General features: G+C 40.5%; 1 protein-coding gene across 1 annotated transcript in view; it reads left to right on the top strand.

The window, feature by feature from the left end:
• glis1a (GLIS family zinc finger 1a) overlaps positions 1–21,474 on the top strand; it is a 393,292-nt gene that overhangs the window by 297,743 nt on the left and 74,075 nt on the right. Inside the window, exons 7-8 of the mRNA XM_072573722.1 lie at positions 15,425–15,566; positions 19,380–19,545. Coding sequence (XP_072429823.1) covers positions 15,425–15,566; positions 19,380–19,545 — 308 coding nt within the window. The remainder of the gene's footprint in view (positions 1–15,424; positions 15,567–19,379; positions 19,546–21,474) is intronic.

Here is a 21,474-nt window from a genome sequence, read left to right as displayed (position 1 = left end):
GCTCCTTTGATTTGATGTGTAAGAGAACAATCTGGAAGAATTCTACTCTTCATATCACAATACAACTGAGAACCTTGTTGCCATTTCTTCAGCAGTTCTGTATGTTTTTGAAACATTCTACTAAAGGAGCCACATGGCTGGCAGATAATATAAACTGCTAGAGTGCATTTCACAACAGGTTGACTAACAGAATCAAGAAGCTTAGAATTTAAAGAAGGCAACTGCTGCACAAAAATAGCATTATCCAAGTTACTTAATAACCCTGAAACCACAAGTGACCTGCAACTTCCATCTGGTTCAGTGCATCCACTCCTTTCAGTCAGAAAATCACACTAACCAAACTGAAGCATTTATTTTTGGTGATCTGGAATCCTTCAGTTTTCCAACTCTCCTTCATAGCCCTTATAGTTAAGAATCCAGCTGAGTACAGTTTCTCCTCCTGTGCCACTTTGACTTATAAGCTAGGAGGCCCACATGGTAACCCACTGACACTGCCCTTTCAGTTGAGGTTTCCACAGGCTATCCAATGATTTCCCATGTGAAGCCACAATTTGCTGGAAATTCCAAAATTTGTATAAATTGTATAGAAAGAGAGCACATAGGACATTGCTATGGAAATGGAATCTCTCCCCGCAATCTTGGCAGTAGCAAAAGTCCTTGATTAATACTATTCAGCCTACAAGAATTATATTGGCTTTTGCTTACTTTCAGTCATTAGTGGGAGCACAGGAAAACGTTTCTCTCAATTGTGTTGAAAACCTCCTTGGATTTTCGTTTGCTTGTCTTTCCTGACTGATCTGGTTAATTTTGCCAAAAGACAATTTAAAAACTATCTTTACAAGCTCTACTAAGAAAATTAAAACATGAATTGAATTCCTGTTAGATTGTAAATGGTTTTATATCAGTAATTATAGTTTAATGTTGCAATTATATGCCCCATTTTTCACTCATTTTATATCTCAAACACTGATTCCTTCCTGATTACATAAGTATGAGCATAAAAAAAAGAGAATATTTGGTTCATTAATTGGGTGCAACAGTATGAAAAAGTGTCTTAGAATGATTTGTACACAATGAAAGAGAGAGTTCAAAAGGCTGTATGTACTGGTTAACAGTTACAATCCCACTGCACTACACAGTTCACATCATATTAAATAATTTAACTTCTTTCTTAACAAATATAGTGAACATAAGAAAATATATTCTTAAATTTGGGAAATAAGGAGTATTTTAAGATGCGTTAGTGAAACTGTAACACAAAATGAAGAATGGACAATGAAGCCCAAGAAACCAAAGAAATAAGTATAGAACCTAGGGCAAGCAGAAGATTTTTAAAAGACCAAGGATATTATTTGACAAAAGCACTGGATAAATTATAAAGACAAAGAAAAATAGGTGAATAAAAGATTAACCAAGAGTCTCATTGAATAAATGGTTCCTGAGAATATCCCAAGAATTTTAAAAATTGGAGGAAAGATTGTGTATTTGTGTCAAAAACAAAGTGAAGTTGAAACCAAGGGGCAAAGAAGTAGCAGAGTTTAAGATGGTAGCTTACATTTGTGTTCACTTAGCGACTTGTGACTTTTGTATAGATCAGTGGAAAGTAGACTTTTTCTGTTTTGAGGCCTATACTTCATATGCCGTTGGATTCAAAAGAATTCCAAGTAGGAGTCTCAGGGAACTTGCCAATTTTGCGACACAAGGATATAAACTCTCAACACCTACCTAGAATAATATTTGTGGCTGCATGTTTATTATAGCACTACAATTTGCTGTTTAAATGGCCACACCATCAGACTCAGAGGGAAGTTCTACTCAGCAGTAAATACAGGGGAGGATTTACACTCCTATGGAATTATTGATAAGAATTGAGTGGTAAAGCCTCTCCTTCCATCAGACTCTGGGTGCTACTGGCTCTTTATCCTCATTCGGGAAGTCTCATATTCAGCCCAAGTCTTAAAAATAAATAGGAGCTTAAATTACTGTTTCTCTACAATTGCTATATATACAAGAGATTCCTAAGGATTAAAAAATGGTTAATATAATTTTATTATATATTTTTATTGTCCAGATACATACCTGGAAACTATGGACATGTGAATAAGTTGGTGTAAGAAAACCTTTATGAATTTATTTTAAGAGATGTTCTAGATGCAAATTTGTTAAAATACAATTTATCAAAGTACTATTGTTTTGTTTAGGACAGGAACGGCAGCCATGATAACTCCCAGCGTCTTTACACTATTGTTTTCCACACGCATAAAACCCCATCCCCAATTCCTTCATCCTTACCTCCATTGCATGTAAGGAATACAAATTTCCTTATCACCAAGACTAAGATGTTGACCTGTAACTAGTGGAGTACCACAGGAATCAGTCCTGGGGCTGTAATTATTTACAATATATATATATCAATGACTTTGATGACAGAAGTGAATGAACTATCGCCTGGTTTGCAGATGATTCAAAAATAGATGGAAAGGCAGGTAGTGAGGATGACATGAAGGGTCCACAGATATTGGCTGGTTAGGTAAGTGGACAAAAACCTAGCAGATGGAATATAGTGTGGGAAAATGTGGATTGTGTGCTTTGACCGAAAGAATAGAGGGGTTGAGTATTATTTAAATGGAGAAATACGGCAGAAAGCTCCAGAACAGAAAGGTCTAGGGATCTTACTGCATGAATCACAAAAACTTAGCATCCACATTCAGTGGGTAAGAGGGAATACAAATTGGCCTTTATTTCAAAGGGAATGGAGTATAAAAGTCAGAAGGTCTTGTTAAAATTAGACAAATCACTGGTCATACTATATCTGGAATACCATGAACAGTTCTGGTCCCCTAATCAAAGGAAAGCTTTACTGGTGTTGGAGCTAATCCAGAGAACGTACACTAGGTTGATCCCAGATACAGAGGGATTTTCTTATTAAGAGAGGCTGACTAGGCTGGGCTTGTATTCATTGGAGTTTTGGAGAATGACAGGGAACCTTATTGACACAAGTTTCTAAGCTTTACAGAGTAGGTGTGGAGAGGTTGTTTCCCTTTGTGGGAGAATCTCGGAGCAGAGGGGATCATCTCAGAGTAAGGGGTTATCCATTTAAGGGAGAGATTTCTTCTCTCAGAGGGTGGTGAATCTGTGGAATTCTTTATCCAGAGGGCTGTCAAGTCTGCTTTAATATGTATAATCAAGACTAAGATAGACAATTTTAATCTGTAAAGGAATCAAGGGTTAAAGGGAAAAGACAGGAAAGTGGATTTAAGGATTACCAGATCAGACATAATCTCATTGAATGACAGAGTGGACTTGGTAGTCTGAATGGCCAACTTCTGTTCCTTGTCTAATGGTCTACTGCTCAGCTACCTCGATTGCTCTCTCCCAACTTCAATACAAACATGCTTTCAGGTTCTATCCTGCCCTAACCCTGACCTTGTTTCCTTCTCTAGCTTCTCTCCTATCTTGTCTCATATCCTCTTGGAGCTTATCTTGTCTATAAGACACCCCTCCTACTCTCTCAACCCTTTTCCCAATAAGTTACTGGCCAACCAACGTCTGTTCTTGACTTCCATGTTAGCCAACATTGTTACTTGTTCCCTCTGTTCATCTGTCATTCAAATCTAATGTGCTCACTCTCTCTCAAACAACCAGCTTTGGCCTCCTATATTCTGTACAAACCTTTACTTTACCTTTGTCTTATTACTTAAGTTCTTGAAAGTCAGCTCGGAATACTTTATATTACAATTCTAATGGTGCGCGTATGCAAGGGGGGAGGGGGAGGGTGGGAACTTCGGCTGCTTGAGGCTGGAATATATAATGCCATATTGAACTCATCTCTTGTGACCACCTACCTATAGTGGCAAAAAGGTTTTGTTGTTTGTTTGTCCAGACAGCAAGTGGCTCTGTACATTGATTTAGCTGGCCCAGGAGCAATGAGGCTAAGCTGCAACTCATCTTTTCCACTTGGATCTCCATGGAAGTGGCAGTGATCCTGGCAGCATTGCGTTTGCTCTTCGCTTAGGTTCTGTACTTTTTAGTGTATCACAGACCGATCTGACAGTAATGAATTCAGCCTCCCCTTCAGAATTATATTCACACTCCTGTAGTAGAGCTCTGAAAGCCTGCTTGAAATTCCAGCTAAAAAGTTGGTGGGATTCCTGTTTTTGCTGCCATTATGTGGGCACGCCATTAATTAAAAGTAAAAGATGTTGTGGAAGAGAATAGGTGAGATGCTGAAATTCATGACATCAGACATATCTACTGCTTCTCCAGTGACCCCACCCCCTCCTCAACCAGCTCAACTCCCCCCCGCCTCCAGTTCTCTTCATTGTTAGTAAAACGCATTGGTCAGATCTTCATCTTCTATGGTGATACTTGCATTTGAATAATGACATTTGGTGTGAAAATGTCTCATAGTGCTTCAGGTGACATATTTGCTTTACAAGGTGGTCATTGCTACTTAGATAAAGTGTTTTTTATTCTACCCTGACATCCCACAAATGGTTTAGACATCAATCTCCAGTTAATCTATGTTTAGATTGAACGGAACAGCCAGAGTACTTCACTAAACAGAAAAGAGATGTGGATGTTGGAAATCAGAAACAAAAAGAGGAATTGTTGGAAAAACTCAACAGGTCTAGCAATATCTGTGGAGAGAAAGGAAATTTAACATTTTTAGTCCAGTGACCTTTCTAAACAGTTCTGTTTTCCCAGCAATTCCTGTCTTTTTTTGTTATAGCCAGGGTACTTCATGCACTTCTTCCAATAGTCTAACAAGATCTCAAACAACCACTTTAACAGCCAGACACAAACTTAAAGAAAATATTGTTCTGAATAATTACTCTTTGGTGGTAATGCATATCACATCAAGATGCATTGCATCAGCTCATCAGGGCTCCTTTGGTCGCATCTTCCAAGCTCATGGCATCTATCATGTATACTGGGACAAGGACAGCAGATGCATGTCATCACTGCCATCTGCAAGTTCCCTTCCAGGATCCTGACTTGGAAATATATCACTACTCCTTCACTTTCTCTGGGTTAAGATCCTGGAACTTCCTTCCTAACAGAATGTCAGCATACCTACTCGAGATAGACTGCAATGATTCTTGAAGGTAGCTGTCCTTGAACTTCTCAATGGCAATAGGGATGGGCAATGAAAAATTATTAAATAAAAAGACTCATTTGTGGTCAACCTTCAGTTGTCCCAAACAAGCTGCAGCAGCAGAATGCTTATTAGGTTCTTGAAGATTGCTGGTAAAATTTAAATGAAGTCTGAACCCAAATATGGCTTGGATTTCCCAGTTACAACCTGATACTGCATTCAATTTGTGCTCAATTCAAGAATGCCCACAAGGTGAACTCAGCTCCAATGTAAAGAGGCCTAAATTCCATAAGCTTCCATTCGACTTAAACTTTTGCTACCCAGATCACCATCACTATATATCCTATATGCTTTGAATGGAAATAATAGTCCTACTTGTATAGTACTTGGCTCAACCGTTAGCTCTTTTCTCTAAGTCAGTGGGTTGTGGATCCAAGGCCCATAAGTGATTGCAAAGCTTGCACTCCAGGAAAGAGCTGAGGGAATGTAAGTCTGTGCAGAGGGTTAATATTTAAGGTGGTGGATGGGATGCTGATCAAACAGCTGTCTCTTGGATGGTGTTGGAACTGTACCCATTCAGGCCAATGGAGAGTATCTATCATAATCTGACCACGTGGACTGGAGGAAGGTTTGTAGTGGAGTTCCCTGGGTCACTGTTGGAACTTCTTCATTTTCTGATATGTGTTAATGAATGAGACCTTAGGCACAAGGGCACAGTTTCAAAATTTGCAGATGATACAAAACTTGGAAGTATAGTAAAACTTTGAGAGTGATAGTATGGAACTTCAAAAAGGCATATATAAGTTGCTGAAGTGGATGGATAAGTGCCAGATGAGGTTCAATACAAAGAAGTGTGAGGTAATACATTTTCACCAGGAAGAATATAAAGGTTACTACTCTAAAGGTAGTGCAGGAGCAAGGGAATGTGGGTGGAAACTTAGCTCATGGGAGGAGTGGCCTTCGTTGAGGTCGAATTGTGGTTTGAGAAGATGAATGAATCAATATATTTGAGCAGCAGCTGTTCCTGAGATACTCCATGTCTCCATGTCTCACCCTTCCCCTTTCACCAAGAAAAGACTCCGTGGTGTGTTGATGAGGTAAGGCTTTTCTATTTCTTCTGTGCTGAGTGATTAGCTAAAAATTTACTTTATTTTTCTTATTTATCTATTATTTGAAAAATACCATAGCAGAGAAGTATTAGAAATGATTTAACTTTCAAATTAATATAAGGTAATAAAGTAATTAACTAAGCAGAGATGGCTGGACAGGTGATGTACTGTAGCTGTATAATGTGGGAGCTGGCTGATCCCATTGTGAACGGCAGTGACCACATCTGCAGCAAGTGTTGGTTGCTGGAGGAACTCTGGCTCAGAGTTGATGATCTGTAATCTGAGCTTCAAACACTGCAGCACATTGGGGAGAGGGAGAGTTACCTGGGCGCTTTGTTTCAGGAGGCAGTCACACCTGGTAGATTAAGTAATTCAGATTCAATTCGTGATCAGGGACAACAGGGTGTGACTGCAAGTGAGGCAGGTAGGGGGATCCTGAGTTCAGGAGAGGAAGAGCCTCAGCTTTTGACCTTACCCAACAAGTATGAGATACTTGCTCCCTGTGTGGATGAGGAAAAGGGCTGCAGGGATGATGAGCTAGCTGATTGCAGCATCATGGTACAGAAGGCTATTCAAGAGGGGGAGCAAAAAGACAAGTGGTAGTTATAGGGGATTCTATAATTAGGGGATGAATAGTATCCTTTGCAAGCTGGATCAGGAGTCCTGCATGGTGTGTTGCCTGCCCGTTGCCAGGGTGGAGGACATCTCTAACCAGATTGAAAGGATATTGGAGCGGGAGGGCGAGGATCCAGTTGTTGTGGTCCACGTTGAGACAAACAACATGGAGGACCTGTTTGGGGATTATCGAGCATGAGGAATGAAATTAGGAAATAGGTCCTTGAGGGTCATAAATTCGGATTACTGCCTGAGCCACATGCTAATTGGCATAGGGATAAGAAAATCATGAAGTAAACACGTGGCTAAGGGAGTGATGTGGGAAAGAGGGTTTCTATTTCTTGGGGCATTGGCATTAGTTTTGGAACTGAAGGATCTGTACTGATGGAATGGTCTCCACCTGAACCGATCTGGAACCAGTGTTCTGGCAAAAAGGATAAATAGGGTGATCACTAGACTTTAAACTAGTGAGTCAGGGGGAAGGGAAAGGGAAAATGACAGGAAGTATCATTGTAAATAAAAAGGCAAGCAGCAGGTTAGCATGTGTGCAGGTGGGTTTAAGTACAAGGCAGACTATGAAAGAAGTGAAAAGGAAGGTTAACTCTGGAGTTATTATTAGAGATGTTGGAAATCGTGAGGGTAAGAAAGCGAAAAGAAAAGCACTTTAATTGAATGCTCGTAGCATTCATAACAAAGTTGATAAGTTAAAAGCACAAATCATCATGAATGAATATGATTTGGTAGCCATTACGGAGCCATGGTTACAGGATGGTCACAACTGGGAGTTAAATATGCAGGGGTATTAGACTATTCAGAAGGACAGACAGGAGCTCTGATAACGCTGATATTCAGCGATGACATAAGGGTGGTGCTGAGAGATGATATAGGTTCTGTGGAGAACAACGTTGAATCCATTTTGGGTGGAAATTAGAAATTCTAAGAAAAAAAAGTCGCTGATAATCACAACCACTAAATAATAGCATCACATTCGGACGAGCAATAAATAAAGAAATAACTAATGCCTGTAAAAATGGTACAGCAATTATCATAGGCATTTTAATCCACATGTCGATTGGTCTAACCGGCCTGGTCAGGGTAAGCCTTGGGGAGGAGTTTGTTGAATGTATCTGCAGTGATTTACTTGAATGGTATGCAATGGAACTGATGAGGGAGCAGGCTGTCCTGGATCTGGTCCTGTCTAATGAGACAGGACTAATTAATGACCTCATAGTCAGGGATCCTCTTGGAAGAAGCGATCGCATTATGGTTGAATTTAGAATATAGGTGGACAGTGTGAAGATAAAATCTAATACCAGGGTCCTGTGCTTAAACAAGGAAGACTACAATAGAATGAGGGAGGACTTGGCTAAAGTAGACTGGGAAAAAAGATTTTGTGGTGGGAAAGTTGACAAGCAGTGGAGGACTTCCAAAGCAATTTTTTAAAGTGCTCAGCAAAAGTATATTCAGTGAAAAGGAATAAGAAAAGGGACAATCTGCCATGGGTGTCTTCGGAAATAAGGGAGGCGATCAAATTGAAAGAGTGGCCAAGATCAGTGGGAAACTAGAAGATTGAGAAAAAAAAGGTCAACAGAAAGCCGCAAAAAGAGCTATTAAAAAAGTAAGATAGAACATGAGAAAAAAACTAACACAGAATATAAAGACAGATAGCAAAAGTTCCTATAAATATATAAAATGATAAAGAGTGGCAAAATTAAATGTTGTCCTTTAGAGGATGAGAAGGGGCAGTTAGTTATGGGATATGATGAAATGGCTGAGGCTTTGAACAGGTATTTTGTATCGGTCTTCACAGTGGACGACACTAATAAATGCCAGTAATTGACCAAGAGACGAAGGGAGGTGAGGACCTGGAAACAATCATTATTACGGAAGAGGTAGTGTTAGGCAAGCTAATGGAGCTAAGGGCAGAAAAGTCTCCTGGCCATGATAGAATGCATCCCAGGGTACTGAAAGAGATGGTGGGCGAAATAGCAAGTGCACTGGTGGAAATTTTCCAAAATTCGCTGGACTCAGTTACAGCAGATTGGAAAACAGCAAATTAGATTAGATTAGATTAGATTACTTACAGTGTGGAAACAGGCCCTTCGGCCCAACAAGTCCACACCGCCCCGCCGAAGCGTACCCACCCATACCCCTACATCTACATCGACCCCTTACCTAACACTACGGGCAATTTAGCATGGCCAATTCACCTAACCTGCACATCTTTGGACTGTGGGAGGAAACCGGAGCACCCGGAGGAAACCCACGCAGACACGGGGAGAATGTGCAAACTCCACACAGTCAGTCGCCTGAGGCGGGAATTGAACCCGGGTCTCTGGCGCTGTGAGGCAGCAGTGCTAACCACTGTGCCACCGTGCCGCCCTCAATGTGCCGCCCCAAATGTGATGCCACCATTTAAAAAGGGAGGTAGACAAAAGATGGGGAATTATAGACTGGTTATCTTAACCTCTGTAGTGGGGTAGATGCTTGAGTCTATTGTCAAGGATGAATAGTAAGGCATCTCGATAGAAATTGTCCTATTGTGCAGACGCAGCATGGGTTCATGAAGGGCAGGTCATGCTTTACAAATCTTTTGGAATTCTGTGATGACATTATGAGCAAGGTGGACAATGGGGACTCAGTGGATGTGGTTACCTAGATTTCCAAAAGGCCTTTGACAAGGTGTCATGTAAGAGTCTGCTACATAAGTTAAAGATGCATGGTGTTAGGGGTAGAGTATTAGCATGGAAAAATGATTGGTTGACTAACAGAAAGCAAAGAGTGGGGATAAATGAGTGCTATTCTGGCTGGCAATCAGTGACTAATGGTGTGCCTCAGGGATTAGTGTTGGGACTGCAATTATTCACAATGTATATAGATGATTTGGAGTTGGGGACTATGTGTAGTGTGTCAAAGTTTGCAGATGACACTAAGATGAGTGGTAGAGCAAAGTGAACAGAGGGCTATGAAACTTTGCAGAGGAACATAGCTACATAGAGTGAGTGGACAAAGGTCTGGCAGATGGAATACAGTGTTAATAAATGTGAAGTCATCATTTTGGTAAGAATAACAGTAAAAAGGACTATTACTTGAATGGGAAAAAGTTACAGCATGCAGAGTTGCAGAGGGACCTGGGTGTCCTTGTGTATGAATGACAGAGGTAGGTCTGCAGGTAGAACAAGTAATTAGGAAGGCAAATTTGTCCTTCACTGCTAGAGGGATTGTGTTTAAAAGCAGGGAGGTTATGTTGCAGCTGTACAGGGTGCTGGTGAGGCCACACCTGGAGTACTGTGTGCAGTTTTGGTCTCCTTGCTTGAGAAAGGATGCACCGGCACTGGAGGGGGTGCAGAGGAGGTTCACTAGGTTGATTCCGGACTTGAGGCTTATGGGGAGAGACTGAGTAGACTGGGAGAATATTCATTGGAATTCAGAAGAATGAGGAGGGACCTTATGGAAACATATAAAATTATAAGGGGAATAGATAAGATAGAAGTAGAGAGGATGTTTCCACTGGCAGGTGAAGCTAGGACAAGAGGGTACAGTCTCGAAATTAGAGGGAGCAGATTTAGAACTGAATTGAGAAGGAACTTCTTCACTCTGAGGGTTGTTAATCTATGGAATTCCTTGCCCAGGGAAGTAGTTGACTCTACTTCAGTAAATGATTTTAAAGCAAACGTAGATTTATTTTTGAACAATAAAGGTATTAAGGGATATGGTGAGAGTGTGGGTAAGTGGAGCTGAGTTCACAAACAGATCAGCCTTGATCTTTTTGAGTGATGAAGCAGGCTTGAAGGGCCGGACGGCCTACTCCTGCTCCTAGTTCTTATGCAAATGCGCATACATGGTTAAAGTTAGTAGATCATTTTGAGAAAGTAGTTAATAAAGTATTCTCAGCTTTATGAATAGGTGTATACTTCATAAGAGGGAGGAAACTATGCTGAAGTTACAAACGATATTAGTTTGACCTTAGCTTGAACATGGAATTCATTTCTGAGTGTTGCACTTTAGGAAGAGTGTGAAGGCATCAGAAAAAATGCAAAAAACATTTTGGAGAATGGTTCTGAGGATGATGGATTTCAGTTATAAAAATAGATTGGAGAACCTGGAGTCACTCTCCTTGGAGTAGAGAAGTCTGAGAAGGGATCCAATTGATGTTTTCAAAATCATGAGAAGTCTGGACAGAGTAAACAGAGAAAATGGTCCCACCCATGAAAGAATTGAGAACAAGATGGCACAAGTTTAAAGTAATTAATAAAGAAGCAAAAATGACGTGAGAAAATACTTTTACACACAACAAATGATCCAGGATGGAATGCATTGGGTGTGTGCTGAGTGAGTCCTCCCAAAGGAGAAAGTGAGGACTGCAGATGCTGGGGATCAGAGCTTAAAAATGTGTTGCTGGAAAAGCACAGCAGGTCAGGCAGCATCAAAGGAGAAGGAGAATCGACGTTTCGGAAGGGCTTATGCCCGAAACATCGATTCTCCTTCTCCTTTGATGCTGCCTGACCTGCTGCGCTTTTCCAGCAACACATTTTTAAGCTCTGAGTCCTCCCAAACCCAGCACTGCTGTTCTGCATTCTGAATCAGGTAGCCCACCTGAGCATCAACACATTAATGATACAAACCAACGTGGTTCACAACTATATAGGTCATTCCATTTAACCACTTGGCAGGAACAATGTAGCTGAAAATGCGTTGTTGGAAAAGCGCAGCAGGTCAGGCAGCATCAAAGGAGCAGGAGAATCGACGTCTTGGGCATAAGCCTTTTGAATCATGTAGGTCAGGGAGGACATGTGTTGACCATGTAGCAGTAGCCCCGACTCCACATCTTAGCTCACAAGGGATTCACACTCTCCTGGCTAGCAGTGATGTATTTTAGCTTCATGTAAAGCTGCATTCAAGCACTGAAATTGAATGTCAGAAATTTGTACGAATGATACCCAGAGACACTGGAAAACTATTTCCATATTTAATCTAATTCCCTTGTTGACTAACAGTTTAGAACTTGTTTATGCTGTCAAACACATATCAAAGCGAGCCTGTAATGCCAGTAAACAGGATTTTTTTTTCTCCACACAAAGGTGCAGTAACATTATAAACACATTTTTATATGTTTATAATGCATTTTACAAATTAATTCTTAAAGTACATAGCACAGTACTTACTGCAACATGAGTGTGGAAGGCAGTGTATTTCATACACTTCCTCTTCATGTATAGGGGAACTAAAATTCATGTGGAGTCTACTGAACTCCATGTCAGAATTCTTCATAGAAACTCTCAATTTGTAAACTGTCTGTTAAAGCACTAAACAGTTGCATACAGAAATATTTTCCATTAGACCTAAAAGGTCTGGAATTCATAGAAAAGGTTTATCTGGTTATTTTTCAATCTTTAGACTTGGTGGTATTTGGTGTATAAAGAGGTAATTGACGCCCTTTGTGATTTTATATATGTTAGCCCACATACCATAAACCATGAAGACTTTTTGTTTTGAGTCAGATGTCTTGAATATTACTTACAACACTAATTATATTGCAAAACAGCACAGACTTACACACAGGGCTGAATCCTAACATTTTTAGCTATCAATTTCGTTGAGTTTCCTGAAGAGTTCCTTGCCTCGTGAGATCTTTCACCGTATCTTACCAAACTCAACTTGTTAACTACTTATACCAACTGTCTCACCAGATTGTAGTTCCCATCTATCACTTGCCATATTTGGAACAACTAGGCAAAAACAAGGACTGCAGATGCTGGAAACCAGAGTTTAGATCAGAGTGGTGCTGGAAAAGCACGGCAGGTCAGGCAGCATCCAGCCCAAAACGTCGATTTTCCTGCACCTTGGATGCTGCCTGACTTGCTGTGCTTTTCCAGAACAACTCTGATCTAATATTTGGAATAACTCACACTGTCAAGATACCTTGCAGACAGAGTAATATCCTTGGTGCCAGCACCTTTTTTAAAAAGCCATTGTCCATCTGGACAAGCACCATCAGTCCGGAGCTCCCCTATATGATTTCTGACATTGCTGACATTGCCCTGGGCATGGCAGACAAGGGAAACTTGACACCATATTTTTCACACAGAAAGGATGGTACAGACACAGGTGACCTCTTCCCCAGGAGTAGCAGAGGAGGTCATGACAACAGACCATGCCAACATGGTCTGAGGTTGCCCCTGAGTCAGTGCTGTCTCGACTACTTGGAGGAATCAGAGAAATGACCTTCTGCATGCCATGCTGCCACCATCTTCTCTCTGATACTTCACACTCAGTAACTCTGCTCCTGCACCCAGCTCCCACCATGGCTCATGCTCTACACTCCCACAACTGCTGTAATAGCTTCCATCACTTGTCGTCACCTACCCTAACCCTGACAGCACTAACCCTGTGTACTCTCTGTGCTGCCTGCTCACTCACTCAGGACACCTGCAACAACAATAACAGCTGTGCCACCCATTTTCATCTCCCTTATTAACTGTCTCTCTCATTCCAGGAGGAAAGAAGCCGACAATAGGACAGAAATAGTCAAAATGAGCAGTGGCCTGTCTGACATGACTCCTCATTTTTTATGTGAAGATGATCCTTACCCTGATAGATCTGAGTGGCTAACTGACCATGCAAGTCCCAGGACAGGTGTTGGAGGGTGCCTATGACTTATTGCGCCAGGATCCCTAGACTAGATCCAAAGACTATTTTCCTTGACTGAGGACTGCTTACAACCATGACAAGCCTCCTGGCTTTGTGTTTGCATTAAATGGCACAGCAATACGGCAGCATACTGAGAGCCTCATTATATTGGCAGAGAAGCAAAGTGCAAAATGGCAAGGCAAGGCAAAGATGCTGTGAATATGCAGGTACCCTCAAAGTGAGTGAGCACTGACAGCAACTTGGTGCAACAACAGTGATATTTGCCATTACCCTGAGATGCAGCATTGAAGTACAGACATTTATACTGAACGCAGATTGGAGAGATGCCATGAGGGTTTCTGAGGCTGACACATTCCTGATGCCAAAGTCTGTGGTTATGGCGTGTGTGTAACTGGTGCTCATGGATCATGCCCTGAGACGGTGGAGCCGGGTGTCCAACATGGAGTTCCTTTAGAGAAAGTGGCAAGTTGAAGCTCTGACTTCTACATTTAGAACTCTTGGCATCTAGCTTGCTCGCTGCAGGTGATACAATAGCAGGCTGCATATTAATAATGTGGCATTCACAACTCATAAGGTCATTAACCAGCAATATTCTGACTTTTAGGGAACTTGCCACTCTAGTGAGAATCTTACTTTGTCGCCCAGAGCCTAGTTAAAAGATGCAGCTCGTTGCTCCCAAAATCAAGATAAACCTCATTAGACTTCTTGTGCGACTCTGTCACATTTCTTGCTATACTGCACATAATTCAGGACCCTACAAGTACAAGTTCCATCTATAGATTGGATTCTGTGCTTACTGATGCTACTGTACATTATACACACATAACTCACTGATGGATACCGTTATACAGTTACTATCACATCGCAATTTTCTTATAGGTACATTGCCTGTGGAGCCTGGAATCTATGCCGCAGTGATATACATAGTAATATACTGTAAAATGTTAGGGGCTTACAGCAAAATTTTCCCTGTGGGCTTCAGAATCCCACATTTAGTCCAGTTATCACCTGTCGTTTTCTTGATTTGGCAAATTAACCAGAGGCTGTGTTAGCTTTTGAATTAAGGACAGTATGTAGACTTTCAGAGCTGGAGGGCAAGTAAGAGTATCCCTTTCAAAGTAAGTGAACTATATTCAGCATTTTAGCAATCAAACTAAAATATAGACCATACTGCCAGCCACCATTATAGAATTGATGTGTTTGCATGCATGTGGGGCTCTGCGTGTCTGGGTGTGGGAGAGAGGTGTGTGTATGGTGGCAGCATGAAGTCCCTCCAAAGATCGGCCTGTTGCTGCAACTGAAGCCCGGCAGGTGTGAGGGTGTCCCAGCCTTTTGGAGATGCAGGCTTCCCAGCCTTCTGCTAGGTACCTCCACTGTTTTCTATTGCCCTTCAGGAACCTGGAGGCAGACTAGAAAAACCCAATTGGCCTCTGCCAACAGACCGTAGCAGGCTTTCAGTTAGTTGAGCCTGCTAGTTGTGTGCAATTAGACCTGCAATCTCTTCCATTCCTGCCTTGGAGAAAGTAACTCAGACGTAAAAGAGAGCCTGGGAAAATGCATGCCTGGTGGCAGCACAAACCTCTGCGCCTGCTACCTCAGTGTCTGCCCTCATTGTATCCTAAAGGTTCAGTCTTTAATGTTTAGATTTAACACAGCGTGGTGTTGATGATTAGTGGTCAGACAACACACCACAACTTTCTATGATGGATCACTAAATGACAGTAAATGTCAATGCTGGAATCTGTCTGCTTTCATTTGTGATAGTGGCCTCACTGAAACATTTGTAAAGCCAGGAGTGACTAATTCTAATTGAGTTATGATGTTCCCACAGTCAAGTCTTGTTTGATGACAATTTCTTTAAATATTTAGACAATATGATAATATTCTAGAGCAGTGGACAATATTTGTTGAAGGAATACTTTTTATCTTGTTCTTTCCTTTTTTTGTGAAGCTACGTTCGGGCAATGAACTTGAAACAGAAATGATGAATGATTGCCTGGCTAATCAGCCTCTTCAACCTTTGACTTCGCCTCCTAATTTAACAAGCAACACAGCTGGAAGATCTATGACAGTTAATCATGAGATATATCCAGGTATGTTTTAACTATTTTAAAATAAAGCTTCCTTTCTAGTAGAACATCATGGAGAACTGAATTATAATGTCTACCATAATGGGGTGGGGATCCCACAATATTCCCATCACCGTATATGAAGATGGAAGAGTTTGTAATATAATGCAGATTGACCTTCCCACCCACCCTGACTTGTCTTCCATACTGTGGTGGCCAAGGAAGCTGACGAGCAGCCTGCTTGCTCTGAGGCCTATTGAGGTCATTTTAGGGCCAAATAATCTTAACATAACCCTCGTTCATTCTTGGTACTGCTGTGACTATAGAGCTACTGGGCAATCTCATTGGCTGGTGACTCTCTAGGATGGAAGCACCTTCCAGATGGGAGTTGGATATCCTGCTGTGAATCAGTTAAGTTGCTCCAAACGCACTATCTCTGTCTGCATCTGGATTTCGAATGGGCAGTCTGACAACCATTCTCTTGATCAGGGGAGGTAGGGAATATGTCAGCTGTAAAATTCAGCTCATTATTTATGACTAAACTGAGAAACATTAAATGAAATGTTGCCTTACAATATATTACTCCTTTTCGGAACTACCTAATTTTTTCACCTTGTCACCATCCAATCTACTTTCAACAACAGCCTTTATCATCATCTCCACAACTTAATTTTGTTTTTTTCTCCCTTGGTATAAACAGGCTTCTCTTTGAGGTGTCTTGTGCATGAGGAATATAATCTCTTGTAGATTGCAGATGTAAAACACCAAGATTAATTTATGGGTGGCACGGTGGCTAGCACTGCTGGGGTTAATTCCACCCTCAGGCGACTGTGTGGAGTTTGCACATTCTCCCCGTGTCTGCGTGGGTTTCCTTTGGGTGCTCCGGTTTCCTCCCACAATCCAACAATGTGCAGGTCAGGTGAATTGGCCATGATGAATTGCGCATAGTGTTCAGGGATGCCTAGGTTAGGTACATTAGTCAGGGGTAAATATGGGGGAATGGGTTTGGGGAATTACTTTTCCAAGGGTCAGTGTGGACTTGTTGGGCCGAAGGGCCTGTTTCCACACTGTAGGGATTCTGTTAAAAAAAAGAAAAATGAGATAAATCTCGAAGTTGTCAAGACATTACACCATGCTTCAGTTTTTAAAGACTTTGATGGAATGAAGAAGGGAGACAGAGGGAATAAAGAGTTTCAAAGTTAGAGTTCCTGAGAAAGATGAGTCAATGCACTTTATCAATTAAAATGTCAGATAGGTGACATTGGTCACTGGTTTAAACTAATCCAGAAATTTGTAGGAATGCAGTCAGTAGAGCAACATAAAAAAAGTAAATAGTTTACAAAAATGTCATCCTGACAGCAATATCAAGACAAGTTTTGATTCTGTGGAGTAGAAGAAAAAGCATCAGGCAAAAGTGCGATTGCAATGGAGATTAGCACATGACCCATCCTGCTGTGTTTATATTCCTCATAAGTTACAGCACAGTGCAGAATATAAACCTGAAACATTTCAAACAATTTACAGGAGTTTACCCAGATCTCTCCCATCCCCCCTCCCAACTCCAGCTAATGTGCCTTCATTTTTGGTGCCAGTTTGTCTCCAATGCATATTCTGGACCCCATTTTACTTGCTTTCCAAACTTGGCAGGTACTATGGTGATAACCACAGGCATAACATTAGCTAGTTTTTTTTAAACAAATGGAGCCAAACAGTGAACCAGTTGATTGATGATCCCAATGTTAAACATTTAAGCATATAGAAATGTTCTTGAGATTGTGTAACACAGAATCAAAAAACATTAACGAGAGTTTCAACACTTAGCAACAGATGTTATCCCTTTGGATGAATGAACGGAAACTGATCCTTGTATTTATGATAGGAAAGCAGCTAATTGTATGTTAGGCTAAAGGTGAAGGAGAGACAGGAGAATTTGTTTTATTTGGTCAAAGTACTCCCTTTGTCTATTGAAAAATAAATAATTGGTTATCAAAAAGTATCAAATATCTTTCTGGAGAAGTTAAACTTCAACATCTCCCTGTCGGTAGACCAGGATATAATGTGAACTAAACTCCTTTGCAACTGGGTTGTGTTTTAGAGGAGCCTAAGGCACTTTGACCTACTCACTCAGGGATGCAAGTTGTTGTCTCTGGATGTAATGTATTTTGCTCGTGGCATGTTTTCCAGGGTCAGGTTCTGGCTGGCTTCCAGGTTGCTCTAACTTGGCTTTCAGGTTGCTTTGGACTCTGAATCGACTCCAGATTGGATTAGCTTTGAGATTGATCTGGTTTGATTTTGATATTGTCGGCCTCATTAAAGTCACTAAAATGACATCACAATGCACAGCCCTTTCCCTTGTCAGTCGGGATTGGCCAAACATGGTTTTGGAAGGAGTGCAAAATCTAACAGCAAATACAGCAAACTTTTTTATTAACCAGCAGCTATGAGACAAGAAATGTACTGGTTGATCAAATATTTTGATTCATCATGTGGTCCACATAGTCAATGTAAGAATCACATACTACGTAACAGAAACATAGTGCGGGGGTTGGGGGGGAGCTGGTGGTGATAGACAATATGGTGTTATACTTTATTTACAGCTTAAATAACTTAAATAAAAATGCATCTTTGCCTTAAATAAAATTTACCAGCAGATAACCTTCTCACTCGCACCTCCAACTGACTACTTGGACATCGTGGAGATTGCAATAACACAGTAAACTTCGGTATTTCAGGCATATAACTTTTGCCGGTTTATTGAGAGTGCAGGTTCATAAGGCGCTTGTTAAAACAAGGTTTGCTGTATATTCATACCTCTTGGCAAATCTCTGTTGTGATTTAGGCAGTGGGAAGAAACATTTTGTTTATAAGGGCAGGAGCAATATGTCACATACATGTGCAATGTCATATTCTCTGGTTAAGGAATGCTCAGTTTTGGTTTAGGCGAGCAGTCTAATAATTTCATAGAAGCTAGTTGCTTTGCTTTTCTTTTGTAATGCAGTTTTTAAAATGCTGGTTGTTCATTTATAAGTACATATATATTAAAACTTTATTTGTTTTATTGTCACTGCAGTGACTATGTTCATTTCAAGCAACCGATGTGCCTGATTATTTACATAAAAATGTTATATAAATTTATAATGAATGGGATGACTGTTTCAAAAAAGAATGACTTGCATTTATGTATATATTTGAAGACCACTGACATTGGAAGACACTTTACTGCCATCAACTTGATTTTGAAGTGTAGTCTGTGTTATAATGTAGGAATGGGACACTCCATTTGTGCACAGCCAACTCATAATAACATCAATCTAATAATGATCAGATAATCTATTTCTATGATGTTGACCATGGGATAAATATTGACTAGGACACCAGAGATACCTCTCTTGCATTCCTTCAAAAGTAGGGTCACAGGATCTTTTAAATTCATCTGAGCAGATATAGTCCCAAGAAGGAATGTCTGATCATACAGTACACCCTCAGTAATGCATTGGTATGTCAACTTTGATTTTTGTGCTCAGTGTTAAAGTGGGATTTGAATGGCCCTTGTGACTGAGAGAGAAGAGTGCTACCAACTGAATCATATCTATCGAAACAAATCAAAACTAAAGTCACTCCCTGTATATTATCCTTTGAGATCATAACTAACTCAGGCCTTTGAACATACGGGGGTAATTTGAAAAGCTGGAAACCAATAGAATGGATTATATCTGATTTTATATATCATGTGGGAGGATTAAGTTAAAACTAACTTCATCATTTTTGAAGAACAAAATAAAGATAAAAGAGCTTCCTATTTTGAACAGATAAACGGAATTTTTGTTGTTCATTTAGGGATGTACAATTGTTCTCCCACCAGCAGTGGACCAGCAGCAACTGCTTTATCATCTCCTCAGCTTACCGGAAGTTCTTCATCGCTTTACCCTTCCATCGAAGGGGACCTGCACAGCCCACATGGTCATCTTCCACAGCTGACTACAGTGGAGAACACCAGACAAGGGTAAGGTTTATAGAAACAGTGCCGGAGAAACCCAACAACTCAGCATCTGTAGACAGAGAAACAGAGCTGAAATTGTGCCTAATGAGTCAAATGGACTCGAAATGTTAACTCTGTTGCTCTGTCCACAGATGCTGAGTTGCTGGGTTTCTCCAGCACTCTGCTTTTATTTCAGATTTCCAGTGTCCACAGTATTTTCCTTTTCTAAGGTTCACAGAATTCAAGAATTATGCATACAATGAGTTTGACTCCAATCCCAGCTGTCTGAACATGTAAATAAATGAGCAGATAGAGTTCACTTGCTGTCCAGAGATCAAAATTATCGAGTTTGGTTCAGAGGTCTGTCATAAAAGTCTGTATGTTTTTAATATTCTATAGGAGCTTATTCTTCAATGTGTTCACTTTCAATTCATCATCGGCTGATTGGAACCAGCTAACCCAAATAGAATACACAGTTTATCTAGCCCAGGATGACCAAAACCTATGCCTCATTGCTATGTTCAAGGTTCTTTTCTCTGATGTTGTTATTATATTGGAAGAAACATTATATAGTAATCGTAAAGACATGGGAAATGTTTGGTTTCTCACATTTATATAACTACCGTGGAATTTGCTGCAAGTGCTTTTTTTGTTCTGACAATTAGTCTGTTTAAGCAAAGAGGAATAATAAGTTGCTTTTTAAAATGTTAATGTTTAAAAGCTTACATTTCTAATCAATGAAGAGGAAATAGGATTGCAGCAGCTATTTCAGCAAGAGGTTGGTATTAATGATTAACAGTGTAATGTTTACAGCCCTTCCTGAAAGAGAGGTAAATAGCAAATCCTTATTATTTCATGTTCATATGTTTCAATAGGAATGCAAGTTGCCTAAAGTACATCAGAACTTCAATAAATCTTCCAGTCTTTCCTGTCCAGAAATTGGAGTGTGGAAGTGTGTCAATAACTTGTGCCTATCAAAGGGAGGCTGTAGTGTCACTAGTTTAAAAATTCGGAGTCCTTAATGGTTTGTAGATTTGGGGTTCAAATCTCACCAGGGCAGATGGTGAAATTTGATATCAATTTTAAAAATGTCTAATGGTGACCATTGTCAATTGTTATAAGAATCCATCTGGTTCATGAATGCACTTTCGGGAAGGAAATTTGCTGTCCTTACCTGGTCTGGCCTACATGTAACTTCAGATCCAAGGAATGTGGTTGCCTGTGAAATGGCCTAGCAATCACTCTGTTCAGCGGCAATAAGGGATGAACAATAAATGCAGATCCAGCCAGTGACACCCACACCTTATGAATAAAAAAGAAAGTATTCCAGACAGTGTGCAAACTTTTCTGCTACTGTTATTTTAATGACAGTGGGATGCAGTCAATGCTGAATGTGTTATTGAGTGGTTGTACTCTTCAACATGTGAGGCTAGCACCACGTGAAACTTGCTTGTTTGGATAGGCTGAGTGGAGGTCACGTGATGCAACGCCAGATGTCTTGACACAAGAAGAGAGAGCTCCTGTCCCCAAAAGGACTAGGAACATCCCAGACAGACTGAGAAGGCAGTGAGAGCAGGTAATTGTAATTGCTCGAAGTGTTGCCATTGACAACATGGCTGTCGTGTTATAAGATGTTTGATAAACTCACATAAATGGTCAAAGTCAATGAATTAACTTCACAGAGCAGTTCCTTACAAAGGAAGGATCAGCCTCTCTCACTGTTTCATTCACCATATCCACTTTATTAACTTATCAACAATATCTATTTATTATGACACAATTCATTCATAGCTTCACCTCACTCTCACTTACTTTAGCACTATTGCAGGTCACACGCTCACATTTCATGCTTTGCATACACTGCCAGCTTTTCAATTATGGCAAATACACCTTCCAAACACTTTGCACCATACTCACAGATACACGTACCTTTCTTTTGCAGACAATAAGGCT

Source organism: Chiloscyllium punctatum, chromosome 7 (genome assembly GCF_047496795.1).
Source record: "Chiloscyllium punctatum isolate Juve2018m chromosome 7, sChiPun1.3, whole genome shotgun sequence".
NCBI classification, from domain to species: Eukaryota; Metazoa; Chordata; class Chondrichthyes; order Orectolobiformes; family Hemiscylliidae; genus Chiloscyllium; species Chiloscyllium punctatum.
Note: the sequence above shows the minus strand (reverse complement) of the source record. Positions and strands in the feature narration are given on the sequence as shown.